Source organism: Erpetoichthys calabaricus, chromosome 12 (assembly GCF_900747795.2).
Source record: "Erpetoichthys calabaricus chromosome 12, fErpCal1.3, whole genome shotgun sequence".
Lineage (NCBI taxonomy): Eukaryota > Metazoa > Chordata > Cladistia > Polypteriformes > Polypteridae > Erpetoichthys > Erpetoichthys calabaricus.
In genome coordinates this window covers 21,667,791-21,682,261 of record NC_041405.2, presented here as the reverse complement: position 1 = coordinate 21,682,261, position 14,471 = coordinate 21,667,791, and the positions used below count along the sequence as shown (strand labels likewise).

The window sequence follows — 14,471 nt, the reverse complement described above, 5'->3', positions numbered from 1 at the left end:
TACGGCCCATGGCCGGATGTGCCTGCGTCCATCATCCGGTTTAGCATTCTCGGTTAGTAATATGGATTAGTTCATCAAGAACATGGAGACACAGATGGAAACTTGTTAAGGGTAAATTTCGCATAAACGTTAGGAAGTTCTTTCCACAGGGAACCATACACACATGGAGTAGTGTGGTAGACAGCAGGACTTTAGGGACTTTCAAAACTCATCTTGATGTTATTTTAGAAGAATTAAGTGGAGAGGACTGGTGAGCTTGTTAGGTTGAATGGCCTGTTCTCATCTAGATTGTTCAAATGTTCTAATGATCTTCACATTTTTCAGCATGTTCTATGATGCACATTTTGTCAGAATTTAGAAATATTTCTTTTTATTTTTGTTTTGTTTCACAATCATCACAATTTCTTATGACCACCATTGCTGTTCTAGCAACGTTGTGATGTTGCCAGCATGTGATTAGCATGCTGCTGTAGTCTGTTCATGATGTAATTTATTAACGGCCATTTAAGGATGACAGTATGTTACATTCCTTGTTCAAATTACCACTGAGAGACCAGCAAGTTATGGAAACAGTTCTAGATGCATTTTCACACTTATAGTCCATTTATTTTGTTCCAAATTAGGGGATGATTAGTTACTTTGCTTCAATTTTCAGCTAGTTTGGTTGCATTTCAAGAGAACTCAACATACTTTCAAGAGAACTCAACATACTAATAAACATTCCATGGACACATCGCAGAATTCTTGCATTGTGCAGAAACATTTTGTTTTTCCCTAGGAAACCAAGCACAAAAGATGTGAAAGGGACACGTTTCAGGTGGGTAAGTGTACAAAAGGAAGCAAGCTCTCCCGAGGGCATTCACTGCTGTACTTCAGCTTTCAGATGAGTTTCATGTAACTGTACAATGCTGTGTATTTACTCTCCAGTAGACACCATATGAACATAGCCTCTTAAATCATTATGTCTGCTGTGTTAATTTTGAAACGTTTCATAAACATTGATTACATATGTCAGAGTTAGTGTGCCTTCTTTTCCGCATCACACCCAAAAACCGATCACATTGAAAGAATGCCTCACCTGCGTATATCGCTTTGTGGAGTAATTATAGGGAGTTTGATCGTCGGGCTCACAGGGCATTGCTATTTGTTTCTCCATAAGGGTGTTTTGTGTTCACATCTACCTAAACGAACCAGAAATTAACTTTCTGGGAAATCACACCAGACTTTGAAAAAACTGCACTAACCAAACTACAGTGCATCTGGAAAGTATTCACAGCACATCACTTTTTCCACATTTTGTTATGTTACAGCCTTATTCCAAAATGGATTAAATTCATTTTTTTCCTCAGAATTCTACACACAACACCCCATAATGACAACGTGAAAAAAGTTTACTTGAGATTTTTGTAAATTTATTAAAAATAAAAAATTGAGAAAGCACATGTACATAAGTATTCACAGCCTTTGCCATGAAGCTCAAAACTGAGCTCAGGTGCATCCTGTTTCCCCTGATCATCCTTGAGATGTTTCTGCAGCTTAATTGGAGTCTACCTGTGGTAAATTCAGTTGACTGGACATGAATTGGAAAGGCACACACCTGTCTATATAAGGTCCCACAGTTGACAGTTCATGTCAGAGCACAAACCAAGCGTGAAGTCAAAGGAATTGTCTGTAGACCTCTGAGACAGGATTGTCTCGAGGCACAAATCTGGGGAAGGTTACAGAAAAATTTCTGCTGCTTTGAAGGTCCCAATGAGCACAGTGGCCTCCATCATCCATAAGTGGAAGAAGTTCGAAACCACCAGGACTCTTCCTAGTGCTGGCCAGCCATCTAAACTGAGCAATCGGGGGAGAAGGGCCTTAGTCAAGGAGGTGACCAAGAAACTGATGGTCACTCTGTCAGAGCTCCAGAGGTACTCTGTGGAGAAAGGAGAACCTTCCAGAAGGTCAACCATCTCTGCAGCAATCCACCAATCAGGCCTGTATGGTAGAGTGGCCAGACGGAAGCCAGTCTTTAGTAAAAGGCACATGGCAGCCCGCCTGGAGTTTTCCAAAAGGCACCTGAAGGACTCTCAGACCATGAGAAAGAAAATTCTCTGGTCTGATGAGACAAAGATTGAACTCTTTGGTGTGAATGCCAGGCGTCACGTTTGGAGGAAACCAGGCACCGCTCATCACCAGGCCAATACCATCCCTACAGTGAAGCATGGTGGTGGCAGCATCATGCTGTGGGGATGTTTTTCAGTGGCAGGAACTGGGAGACTAGTCAGGATAAAGGGAAAGATGACTGCAGCAATGTACAGACACATCCTGGATGAAAACCTGCTCCAGAGTGCTCTTGACCTCGGACTGGGGCGACGGTTCATCTTTCAGCAGGACAACGACCCTAAGCACACAGCCAAGATATCAAAGAAGTGGCTTCAGTACAACTCTGTGAATGTCCTTGAGTGGCCCAGCCAGAGCCCAGACTTGAATCTGAGTGAACATCTCTGGAGAGATCTTAAAATGGCTGTGCACCGACGCTTCCCATCCAACCTGATGGAGCTTGAGAGGTGCTGCAAAGAGGAATGGGCGAAACTGGCCAAGGATAGGTGTGCCAAGCTTGTGGCATCATATTCAAAAAGACTTGAGGCTGTAATTGCTGCCAAATGTGCATTGACAAAGTATTGAGCAAAGGCTGTGAATACTTATGTACATGGGATTTCTCAGTTGTTTTATTTTTAATAAATTTGCAAAAACCTCAAGTAAACTTTTTTCACGTTGTTATTATGGGGTGTTGTGTGCAGAATTCTGAGGAAAAAAATGAATTTAATCCATTTTGGAATAAGGCTGTAACATAACAAAAGGTGGAAAAAGTGATGTGCTGTGAATACTTTCCGGATGCACTGTAAGTGTGAAAACACCTTAAGGAGTCAGGACTTTTGTTTTTTGCTTTCTGGATTCATGTTTTGTTTTGTGTATTGGGTTTTGTTGCTTTGTCTATTACTCTTCCCTGTTTAAACCAGACCCTGTTTTATGACCACTCTTGTGTTGTGTTCTCAGTATGCTTTTATTTCGTGGTTCTTATGCAATTTCCAGTTCTTGTGTTCAAATTTGATGATCCACTACCCTGGTGTCTTTCCCTAATACCTAAAACTAGCTGTTCCCCACAGCTCCACCCGCGTATTAGTGAAATAGGACAGTGAGAAGGGCCCTGCCTGGCTGCCTTCTCCTGACGTCACGCTTCCCCCTCCCCTCGACCTGCAGCCTCTGTCTCAGATTAGCGTGAATATATCACTCCTACAACCTAACTATGATTCTTAGCAGGATGAGAGAAGTTGCAAAATCAACCGCAATGTTCAAGTAAATTATAGAAAAAAACATATCTAAATCTGTTAAGTAGTTCTCTCGTTCGCTAGCTAAGGGGAAGTAAGGAACGGGCCCGCTGCGTGTCTCTCATATTTGCACAAATAAATCAGTACCACAAGCAAATTATGATACATAGTGGGATAAGAGAAGTCACAAAATCAACCGGAATGTTGAAGCAAATTATAGAAAAAAATCTGATCTAAATTCGTTTAATAGTTTTCTCGTGAAAAGTGGACAGACAGACAGATGTTGGATTTTATATATAGAGAGATATGCATAACTCACTCAATTCTGCTGTTTTCACAAACTCCCAGCTCATTATCTTCTGCAGACATTTCTTCAGATCAGAAAGGTTCTTGCTTAATGTGTCAGGAAGTAAATCTTGATGGACGGCAGTTTCTGTCAGGTTTCGATCTTCAGGTTGTTCATGAAATGATGAAAACTTCTACATGTAAAGAACAGAGAGAAGGAAAACTTCAGAGAAAACACCTTTTTGAAGCCTCCTGTGATATCCCTTAATTTTGTTTTGAAACAGTTCTCATACCTGGAGGAAATGGATGTGATCGTCTATTTTTGACAGTTGTTCCAGCTCAGAGTCTCTCCTCTTCAGCCCCTCAATCTCCCTCTCCAGTTGGTCTATGAGCTCTTCGTTCATTCTTACCTTTCTCCTCTCATGGTCTCTAATAAGCGCAGTCGCCTCTGACCTCAGCCTCTCAATGCTATGAATTAGAGATGTGAAGATCTTCTCACACTCCTGCACTTCTATCTCTGCTGAACTCTGAGGAGAAGTTAACAATATCTTTCATTAGCTTGTGGGGTTTAATGGTTTGGGGTGTCAGCACTGAAGAGTATGCGGTAATTAAATGAGGAGTTCAGTGCACTGCAGAAAGTGAGAGGAAGGAAAACAGTCAAGACAGGACACTTGACTAATGAATGAGTGGAAGGAGGCAGGTCATCACATCAGAAATTCAATCCCATGAGGCTTTGCTTCCTATTTATGATGTGTGCTGATTATTCCAGTAGACTATTTAACAATGTTATAGCAAAAAAGCAAGTGTTTTGCACACTTTGAGCATATGACTAGATAAATGACATGTGGATTATGCCACATAAGTAATGCGAGTTTCTATTTTCCATGGATGTTTTACACATTGTTTGACATTGTACAGCATTGGTCACTATTGTTTTTTATTATATCATAAGAATTTTTTTCTCCATTCTGCATGAAAACATGAAATACATTTTTTTCCCCCGACCATCACCACAAACTACATTAAGTAACATATTGTAGCACTACCACATAGAAATGTTATGCACTTGCCATTTGTCTTTCTGGCCATGTGGAGGCAGGATGTTCAGTTTCTGGGATCTATGATTTGTGTAAATAGCACCATTTTCAAAAAGGACAAGAAGAACAGTAATTGGAGGAAAAAGACTTGTGGACTAACTAAACGACATTGGCCATTAAAAAAACCACAGCTACAAAAGACCTGTAAAGATTGGTGAAGATCAGCATTCATCTCCAGGGGGATAATCCTTTGAAAACTGTGTTTGCTCTTGTTACATCTAATGGTCCTGGCTAAACGTCTTGAATTTTTCTTTTATTATTGTGCAGTATTGACTGTTGAACCATTTAACATTTCAAATTTATTGTCGTTCATTGGCCAGCTTCTACAATTATTCCATCCAGTAAAATAAGATGGTTTGAAATCTGGACTACAAGTAAGCCTGCGATTCGCTAGAAAATCGGAAATCCAAGAATGGCAATCAGTATCTGTTCTGTCCGATATCTGGATGGATGACATATCATGGAGGGTGGGTGCGTCTGGGGAAATGTCATTTAACTACATAAGCATATCTGTAGTAAAGCGGTCTCGTTTTGTGGAGACGTGATTCTGTTGCCTTTGCTGACACCAACTGCTGGCAGAGTGGAGCACAGCAAGTTTAGTTTACAGGTTGTGGTGTTCGTGTGCCAGCCACTGAGTCTGGGAAGCCGCTGGGTTTGAGTCTGTGACTGTTATGTGATCTATAATACTGGCACAGTGGATTAGAGCAAGTGTAGCTCACAGGTTGTGTTGTTTGGGCGCCACCTACTGACTCTGGGAAGCCACTGCATTTTGGGAAGGCGCTGCATTTGACTCTGGGGTGGGCGCCACGGCGCATTACATTGTGTTATTTGGGCGCCACCTACTAACTCTGGGAAGCCACTGCATTTTGGGAAGTCGCTGCGTTTGACTCTGGGGCGGGCGCTGCCGCGTTTTGGGAAGCCGCTGCATTTGGCTCTGGGGCGGGCGCCAAACTGAATGACCGTTATGTGATCTACATTACTGGCACAGTGGATTAGAGCAAGTCTAGTTTACAGGTGGTGTTGTTTGGGCGCCACCTACTGACTCTGGGAATCTGCCACGTTTTGGGAAGCCGCTGCGTTTGACTGTACAGGTTGTGTGGTTCGGGCGCCACCTACTGACTCTGGGGAAGCCGCCACATATTGGAAAGTCGCTGCGTTTGACTCTGGACTCTGGGGTGGGCGCCAAGGCCGCAGTGCGCATTCGCCTCGGTGCGTCCGCCGTGCATATATTAACTGTAGTTTAGTAAGAGAGATTGTGTGAACTTCGAGAGGAGCAGGGGTGTGTGATCCTCTGTTTATGTTTTTATCCGCACAATAAGGGTTATTGTGTGTTGTGTTTGTGGTGGAGGGGGTTTGGGGAGTGTCATTGGTGTTTCCATCTTCATGTTTATTCTTTTAGACATATAATAAATTTGTTCTATTTTTGCCAAAATTGCCTTTTTTATATACACAAGAAGAATCTGATTGTTGTAAGAGAACACACAGACCACGGTAAAAAGATGGGTTGTCACTCTGGTGACACAGTATAATTGAAATGAAATAATCACAGATGTGAGCTCCTATCTCAAAATGGCTGATCTTCTGGCCTTAAATCCTTCTTGCAGAAAGAGGACTGTCCAGGTAGAAGGACACCGGAAGTGACATCAGCAGTTGTATGGCCATCGATCTTCCAGTCTGCAGAGGGTGGAAGAGAAAAAGCATTTGGGTCACAGCGCCAATCCCTGGAGTGACGAGGAATTACAATCACCAGAGCCCTTAAGCTGGCCCCTATGAAGGGTTTTTCGGAAGTCCTATTCTTATACCAGTCGCATTACAGTTTAGGAAGGCGAGCTGTACTGATCGACCCACTTTTCACATATTCGATTCGTTACAATATAAAAACACTCTCATTTTTGGGTGGACTAACCCTTTAATTTGGTACACCTTTCCTACCTGTTCAAGTTGTAGAAACTGTTTTATTTAATATTATTTTTTTATAAATTTCATATTAAATTTTTGAAGATCAGTTGCATCAGTTTGTTGCATCTTAACTAGTTAAATATAATGTTCAAAGTTCCTCAGGAACTTGGGATAACTAAGAGGGAAAAAATTCATAACTCCAAATGCACCAAAGCATGTTTTTCATTCTTTTTCATGAATGGATCAGAAATGTCTAAAACAAAGACTTGCTTCATAACTTCTAAAGACAACTTAAACTCCATGTCTCAGTCGTTTGTTCAGGATTCCCACAACTCTTTGCCTAAAGAACTACTTCCTTGCTTCAGTTTTAAACGCTCTTCCCCTTAACTTCCACCGATGTCCACAAGTACCCGATTGACAGTTAAGCTGAAAGAATTCTGCTTGATCTGCTTAATCGAGGCCTTTGAAAATTTTGAAGACCTGGATTAGGTCCCTTAGAGTCTCTCATGTCCTTAAGTTCTGGGATGCACCAGGGTGTTCTCCTCTGCACAGTTTCAAGTGCTGCTATGTCTTTTTTCTTGCGTGGTGACCAGAACTGCACACTATACTCCAGATGTGGTCTCACTAGTTCATTATTTAGTCTGACAACACTGGGGACTCATTTTTAGGGTACACCACAGGTTAATTTTAATGTAACACTGTCACTCACCCACTTGCCTGCAGACTGGAAGATCAGGGCTCAGAAAAAGGCCAGCAGCCACCGTGAGGGTCTTTCGAGCCCAGGACAACCTATCCAGATGTCGTCAGTCCTTTCATAACCATTGAGGAAGGCACGTAGGTGTCACCAGACTTGATTAATTCTCTTTTTCTTTATGTTCCAGTGGTCTAATAGCAATTACATGGATTTATTACAGGTACCTCAACATCTTGACATTGTCTTGTCTTTGTTCTTTCTACACTCCTGCTGTTCCTAGTGTCACACACACCTTCAGGCAGCAGCCATATTCAAGACTCACCTTGAGTTGCAGTACAGCCTCTTTCATTTTCCTCACTTTATGAATTTTATCTTGGATTTGCTTTTTGATCCTTTTCTGCGTCACAGCCATCTGATTCTGTGTGGAGAGATGGGAGATCATTGTGTTAACTTTGTCCAGACTTTCATCAGCCACAGGTAGAAGATGGCAGAAGCTTGCAACTGCATTATTCTTCCTCTTGGCTGAAATAATCTGTCTGAGTATTTCAGAAATTGATAGATTTATTTGATGAGTTGAACACACAGTGCTAAGCTCCAGCAGTACAACCTTGGGAGCAGTGTTGGGGGTAACACGTTAAAAGCAGATTAGTCCAATTACTATTCAAAGTAGAAAGTAACCTTCTTTTACTGAATTACAAATATCTGCACTATTATTAGCAGCACTGGGTGTAAGGCATTTAGCGCACGTACTGCTGTGAACAGCCGAGCAGACAATAGACAAGCAGACAAAAGTGTGCTGTGTGCCATTCAGTAACAGAAACTTATTAATGAAGTGTCAGTTAAGTTTTCATCCAACTGTTTGCTATTGATATGATGAGACGGCATGATCAGGTGACACTGTGTTCATTCCGCGAATCATTAGTGGCTCAGGTCGAGGATGTAGGAAAGACGATGGATGTTATGTACTTCACAGCACATGAAGGACTAAATGTTTTTATAAAACACAGGAAAATTCACACTTCACGCTTGTTTACAGATTCATGGTAGTCGATGATTTGCGCCATTTAGTGATGTTGGAGCGATTTGCCAAAGGAGAACTCTTGAGGTGTACTTGCACATTGAAATGTAGATTTTTAAGAAACTGTGTTTCTTCCCTAACCAGGTTACTCACCCTACCGACAGATGGGCAAGTTGGACTCGGGAATGCTTCCAGTATCCTTCTGTCCCCTCTAGGAAGCACTTCTGGGTCATAGACAAAGTAGAGTGGACCTTCCCCAACAGCACCCTCTACTGATCCTACAGGGCAGCACTTCCGGACTCCATTTCCCTAGCACCCCTGCAGGTTTCCCAACTGGGCTCTTACACAAGGACCACTGCCACCTAGCGTATGGGGGATAGACCTACTCCTAAGCTCCAGCTTCCTCTGGTCCCTCCATTATTTTATGCCGGCTGGACACAATATGATCTTTCTGCCAAGCTTGCCAGTGACGTTTCTCTCAGGCCTCCCGTCCAGGTAGTAATCGATGCTCTTCCCTGGCCACGATCCCCGTTCGTATGCCTGTGGTATAGCGGGTCCACAGCTCACATCAAAAAGGCCAGTTTTAAATAAATAATCGCCGCTTAGCGAGGGGGCGTGGTGGTGTGTGGTCAAGCGGTTCTCGGGGAATTAGTGATGTGGGCGTTTCTCACTTAAGTGCACAGGTGAGGAGTTGTCCGCATCCATAATTGTTCCCAGGAGCTGCTAATCGCCACAGCTGAATGACATCCCTATCATAAATAGAACCGCGAGGTGGCTAGCAGAGGGAAGAAAGGAAAAAAAAAGAGAGAAAGAAACGGAGGTTGTGAGAGTAAGGAAGAGGGCAGGAAGCCGGACGAGAAAGCTGGTGCGTGAGGAAAGAGAAAGAAAAAGAGAACGAGCGAGTGAGTGCTCGTAGGCAGCTGGAAGGTGAGCCCCAAGAAGAGTGTTTGGCCGACACTCGGTGGGGCAGAAGGAAGTGGTTGCTCCAGCAGAGCGATCAGGGAGCTGGAGTGACCGGTGATGACGGATGGCTCGCCGTGTAAGACAGCAGGAGTCGAGAGGCTTGGTAGGTGAATTCCCTGGCATGAGCATCCTGGTCGTTAGGGAAGCCAAGTCTCGATCTGTAGAGTGCTAGACCGAAGCCAGGGATCGGGAAGACTCCAGATCAGTCGTGTGGGAAGAAGGTCAGCTGCTGTTAGGGTGACTCTCCTGTTGTGGGGCCCAGATGGGAGAAGCAGGGGAGCCGCCAGGTAAAAGAAGACACCGGGCTTTGTGTTTTTAAAGGATTGCTTCCAGTCGTTGTTTTAACCTCGTTGTAAAGGATTGTTTTTTCTAGTGTGTTTTTTTAACCTCCACAATTTCACTTCTGTTTTTATGGATTATTTATTTAATGACTTTTGAGACACTGCACTTTATTTATTTGGATACTGGTTTGTTGTTATTCAAAGTTATTGTCTGTTTTTACCTGCATTTTTATTACTCTTTAATTTAATATTGTTTTTTGTATCAGTATGCTGCTGCTGGATTATGTGAATTTCCCCTTGGGATTAATAAAGTATCTATCTATCTATCTATCTATCTATCTATCTATCTATCTATCTATCTATCTATCTATCTATCTATCTATCTATCTATCTATCTATCTATCTATCTATCTATCTAATAAAAGCACTTTCCACTTTTTGCACCATCCCCTTGCTCCATTTGTTGTGCCTCACTGCCCAGCTCATCGATGACATTATTAAGAGCTCCCTGAAGCTGCATGGGAGTGTGGAGAGCACCCACATCGTCACAATTCCACAGTGTGTTTGCAAGTAAACGTGCTGTATGAGAGGCTCATGTGCCATTACCAGCTACCATGAAGAGCATTCGTGTAGACCTCTGCCAGCAGCTCCCTCGCACCATTGAGAGTTCTGCTGTGTGCAATAAGACTAATCCTGAGAAGTTCTCAGTTCAGTGCTTGGTTTCCATTTCAGTTCCACCTTATAAACAGGTCGGGAGTATCTCAATCTACTCTCAGTCAAAAAGTACCCGCAAAACATTTTCATGATTACCCCAGCTCCACCACCCAGTGACTATGGAGAATCTTAAAACAGGACAACCCCCATCCCCTCCATCCACAAGGAGTATTTTATACTGCAGTCTGTAAGAGAAGTGGACCAAAAAAGAAACATGTAAGTGACTTGTATCCTCTTTGCATTTCTTTATTTGTTCAACGCCTTAACACAACATTTGACAGATTCAATTGGTTTCATTTTTTGTTGTGTTTCCCAACCTTGGGGGTACAGGCGGGTTTAGTCACTTGCTTATAGTCACAGAGTGTCAGTAGTAGGATTTGAATCTACAGCTTCAGGGTGTGAGGTCCAAATCCTTAACCACTACACTATGCTGCCTTGTTACATCGTGGCATTTAAATCATTTTGAACCTCACTGACTTTGTTATCAGCCTGCGTCTAATTTTAATAAATCTTTGAACCACAGAGGCCTGGCATGGTGATGCAAAGCATGGCACCACTTCCTCACAAATGCAGTGCCCTGGAGTCAAATCTCACATCTGGATAGTTGAGTATGAAATTGTCTCTGGCTTCCTCCCAACATCCCAAAGACATGTAGGTTAATTGGCGCTACGTGAGTGTCAGTGCCAGTGTGCTTGTGCCTTGTGACCAGTGCTGTCAGAACCTACACCATCTTGAATTGGATTAAGTTGGTTGGAGAGTATTTCTGAAAGTTGGAATGCCTGAGAGGTCTGCCACCACCACCAAACCCTGAGGTCCTCCATACCTGCTTCTCTGCTCTCTCCATCTCCGGCTCCACCAGCTCGTGGTTCCTGTGTTTTACTGCGACACACAGCAAGCAGACGCACGTGTGATCCGTCCTACAGTAAAGCTGTACCTCCGTCTTGTGCTCCAGACAGAATCTCTCCTGCAGGTTTCCGGCCGGCGCTTCCAGCTTGTGTGCTCTAAACGCCTCCAATTCCCGGTGAGGCAGGATGTGAGCCTCACAGTAGGAGACCAGGCAGGTGAAGCAGGATGCGACTGCCTTCTTCTTCTTTCTCCTTGGACACACGTCACACACCACATCTCCTGGTCCTGCGTCAGAGTCTGATGGAGAATTGCTAACCTTCTCACGCTGTAATTTTTCCAAAACCTCAGCTAGCAGTGTATTTTTACAGAGGGCAGGCCTCAAGGGAAAGCACTGCCTGCACTGAGGGCAGCTGTGCACTCCACACTGATCCCAGTACTCTTGAATGCACTCCGTGCAGTAATTGTGTCCACAGGGGAGGGTTACCGGGTTCCTCAGGACCTCCAGACACACGGAGCAGCAAAACTGATCGAGTGACTCGGGATCCTGGGCTTCCATTGTCGTCTCTCTCACTGATATCAAGTCGTTCTGCCGAAACATGGAGTGCAGAGGAGACTTCCCTGTATGTGTTTTGTTAGGAGTTTTGCAGTAAGCCCTGCAGCTATGATGTCCTTACAGCTGATTGGCTCCGAGACAAGGAAGTGGAAACAAAAATCCAAACAAAGAAACGAAACGCAGAAGAAAATGCCTAGAGACGGGTGGAGTAGGCCTCAAGGTGTAGGTCAGGCATTCTGATCTCATTTATGATCCACGATTGAAGAGGAGACATTCAGTTTTTATTATCCACCTCTTAGGTAAATGCAATTTGTTATTATTGGGTTATACCAGCATGCTTTGTTAATGTGTCAGCATTTTGGCACTTTGAATAAATCATACACAGCATTCTCTAACCATGCAATTCAGGGTTGTCTGGAGTCTACACTAGAAGCATTGGGCCAAGATGAAATCTCGGGGTCCACTCTCTCATACACAAACACACACACACACACACACACTGCCCCTAATATGAGATGTGATGTACAAGAAAAATCAGAATACCTGGGGAAAAAAAATTAACATAAACATCGGGGGACATGCAGACTCTCTAGACACAGTGCTCAGGTCAAGGTGGGAGCCACACCTGAGAGACTGTGAGGCCAGAGTGCTAAACACTGCACCACCAAGCCATCCATGACACATTGGGATTTCAAAAATTGTGAGAAATGCTCCACACCCTAGAAATATTTCACCCAGACAACATGCAGCAGCTAGTGCTTACCATGTATATACATACACTACCTGTCAAAGATAGATAGATAGATAGATAGATAGATAGATAGATAGATAGATAGATAGATAGATAGATAGATAGATAGATAGATAGATAGATAGATAGATAGATAGATAGATAGATAGATACTTTATTAATCCCAAGGGGAAATTCACAGGTTTGGACACTTCCAGAAATGTTCATGTTTTTGGTAGAAATTGAAACTTTTATTTATTCAACACAATTAAATTCATTTAAAATACAGCCAAAACATTACTAGTGTTGCTAATGGCTGCTTGAAATGACTGACTTTTAATGTATTATTTACATAAGGGAGCAGCACGGTGGCGCAGTGGGTAGCGCTGCTGCCTCGCAGTTGGGAGACCTGGGGACCTGGGTTCGCTTCCTGGGTCCTCCCTGCGTGGAGTTTGCATGTTCTCCCTGTGTCTGCTTGGGTTTCCTCCGGGCACTCCGGTTTCTTCCCACAGTCCAAAGACATGCAGGTTAGGTGGATTGCCAATTCTAAATTGGCCCTAGTGTGTGCTTGGTGTGTGGGTGCGTTTGTGTGTGTCCTGCGGTGGGTTGGCACCCTGCCTGGGATTGGTTCCTGCCTTGTGCCCTGTGTTGGCTGGGATTGGCTCCAGCAGACCCCCGTGACCCTGTGTTCGGATTCAGAGGGTTTGGAAATGGATGGATGGATTTACATAAGGGTGCAAAGCCCCATTTCCATCAGCCATTCCTTCACAGTCCTAACGGTCAACTCGCTTAGCTTATACTTAACCCTTTCGGCCCTGACGTCCTATTACTAGTACACATATATGTAGCCGTTTTTGTAAAGCACAGGTACGTTTGCAGTCATTTGGAACCGGGGCGTGCTACTATTAGCACAGACTGGAGAGACAGGCATACAGTCCGCGAAACACAGAAGTGAGAATGGACCACATAGTAAGTAGCTCCACTTTCAATTTTATTTCCTCAAGAAGACTGAAGTATTTGGCAGCTATTATATAATAATAATGATAATTTTTTGTTTTTTCATTTTTGAGCTTCCTAGACACCCCAAAGGTAGAATATCTCAAATAAAAAATTTTCCCATTAAAACAGAAAATCCAGGGCCATCACTCCATCCATCCATTCTCCAACCTACTATATCCTAACTACAGGGTCACGGGGTTCTGCTGGAGCCAATCCCAGCCAACACAGGGCACAAGGCAGGAACCAATCCTAGGCAGGTCGCCAGCCCACCACAGGACATACACACCCACACACCAAGCACACACTAGGGACAATTTAGGATCGCCAATTCACCTAACCTGCATGTCTTTGGACTGTGGGAGGAAACCCACGCAGACACAGGGAGAACATGAAAACTCCATGGGGACCTGGGAAGCAAACCCGGTCTCCGTACTACGAGGCAGCAGCGCTACCACTGCGCCACCGTGAAAATTCCGAGCCGAAAGCGTTAAATAGTGTAACCACAAGGGGGCGCCACTGAACCCCAAACTACAGACTCAGTAATTCTCATCACAGCCATCTGAGTCTGTATGGGGAGACAGGAGATTACTGTGTTAACTGCACATACATTGTCACCAGCCACAGGTAGAAGATGGAGGAAGCCTCCACAAAGATACTTGGGTATCTCAGGTGATTGCATTATTCTTTCTCATGGCTGAAATAATTTGTCTCAGTATTTCAGAAATTGATAAATTTATGTTGATGAGTTGAACGCACAATGCTAAGCTCCAGCAGCACAACCTTGTGAGTAGCATTGGGGGTAACACGTTAAAAGTAGATTAGTCAAATTACTATTCAAAGTAGCAACTAACCTAATGCAATGCTTCTTTTATTGAAGGAAAAATATCTACGTTATTATTAGCAGCACTGGGTGTAAGGCATGAAGCAGACGTACCAGTATGAACAGCCGAGCAGACAAAAGACAAGCAGACAAAAGTGTGCTATGTGCCATCCAGTAACAGAAACCTATTAATGAAGTGTCAGTTGAGTTTTAAACCAACAATTTGCTATTGATATGATGAGACAGCATGATAAGGTG

General features: G+C 43.5%; 1 protein-coding gene across 1 annotated transcript in view; it reads right to left on the bottom strand.

Moving 5' to 3' along the window:
* LOC114662329 (uncharacterized) overlaps nucleotides 1-14,471 on the bottom strand; it is a 59,654-nt gene that overhangs the window by 8,594 nt on the left and 36,589 nt on the right. Inside the window, exons 10-13 of the mRNA XM_051934916.1 lie at nucleotides 11,089-11,729; nucleotides 7,612-7,707; nucleotides 3,893-4,126; nucleotides 3,634-3,793 (exon numbers count right to left, since the gene is read on the bottom strand). Coding sequence (XP_051790876.1) covers nucleotides 3,634-3,793; nucleotides 3,893-4,126; nucleotides 7,612-7,707; nucleotides 11,089-11,729 — 1,131 coding nt within the window. The remainder of the gene's footprint in view (nucleotides 1-3,633; nucleotides 3,794-3,892; nucleotides 4,127-7,611; nucleotides 7,708-11,088; nucleotides 11,730-14,471) is intronic.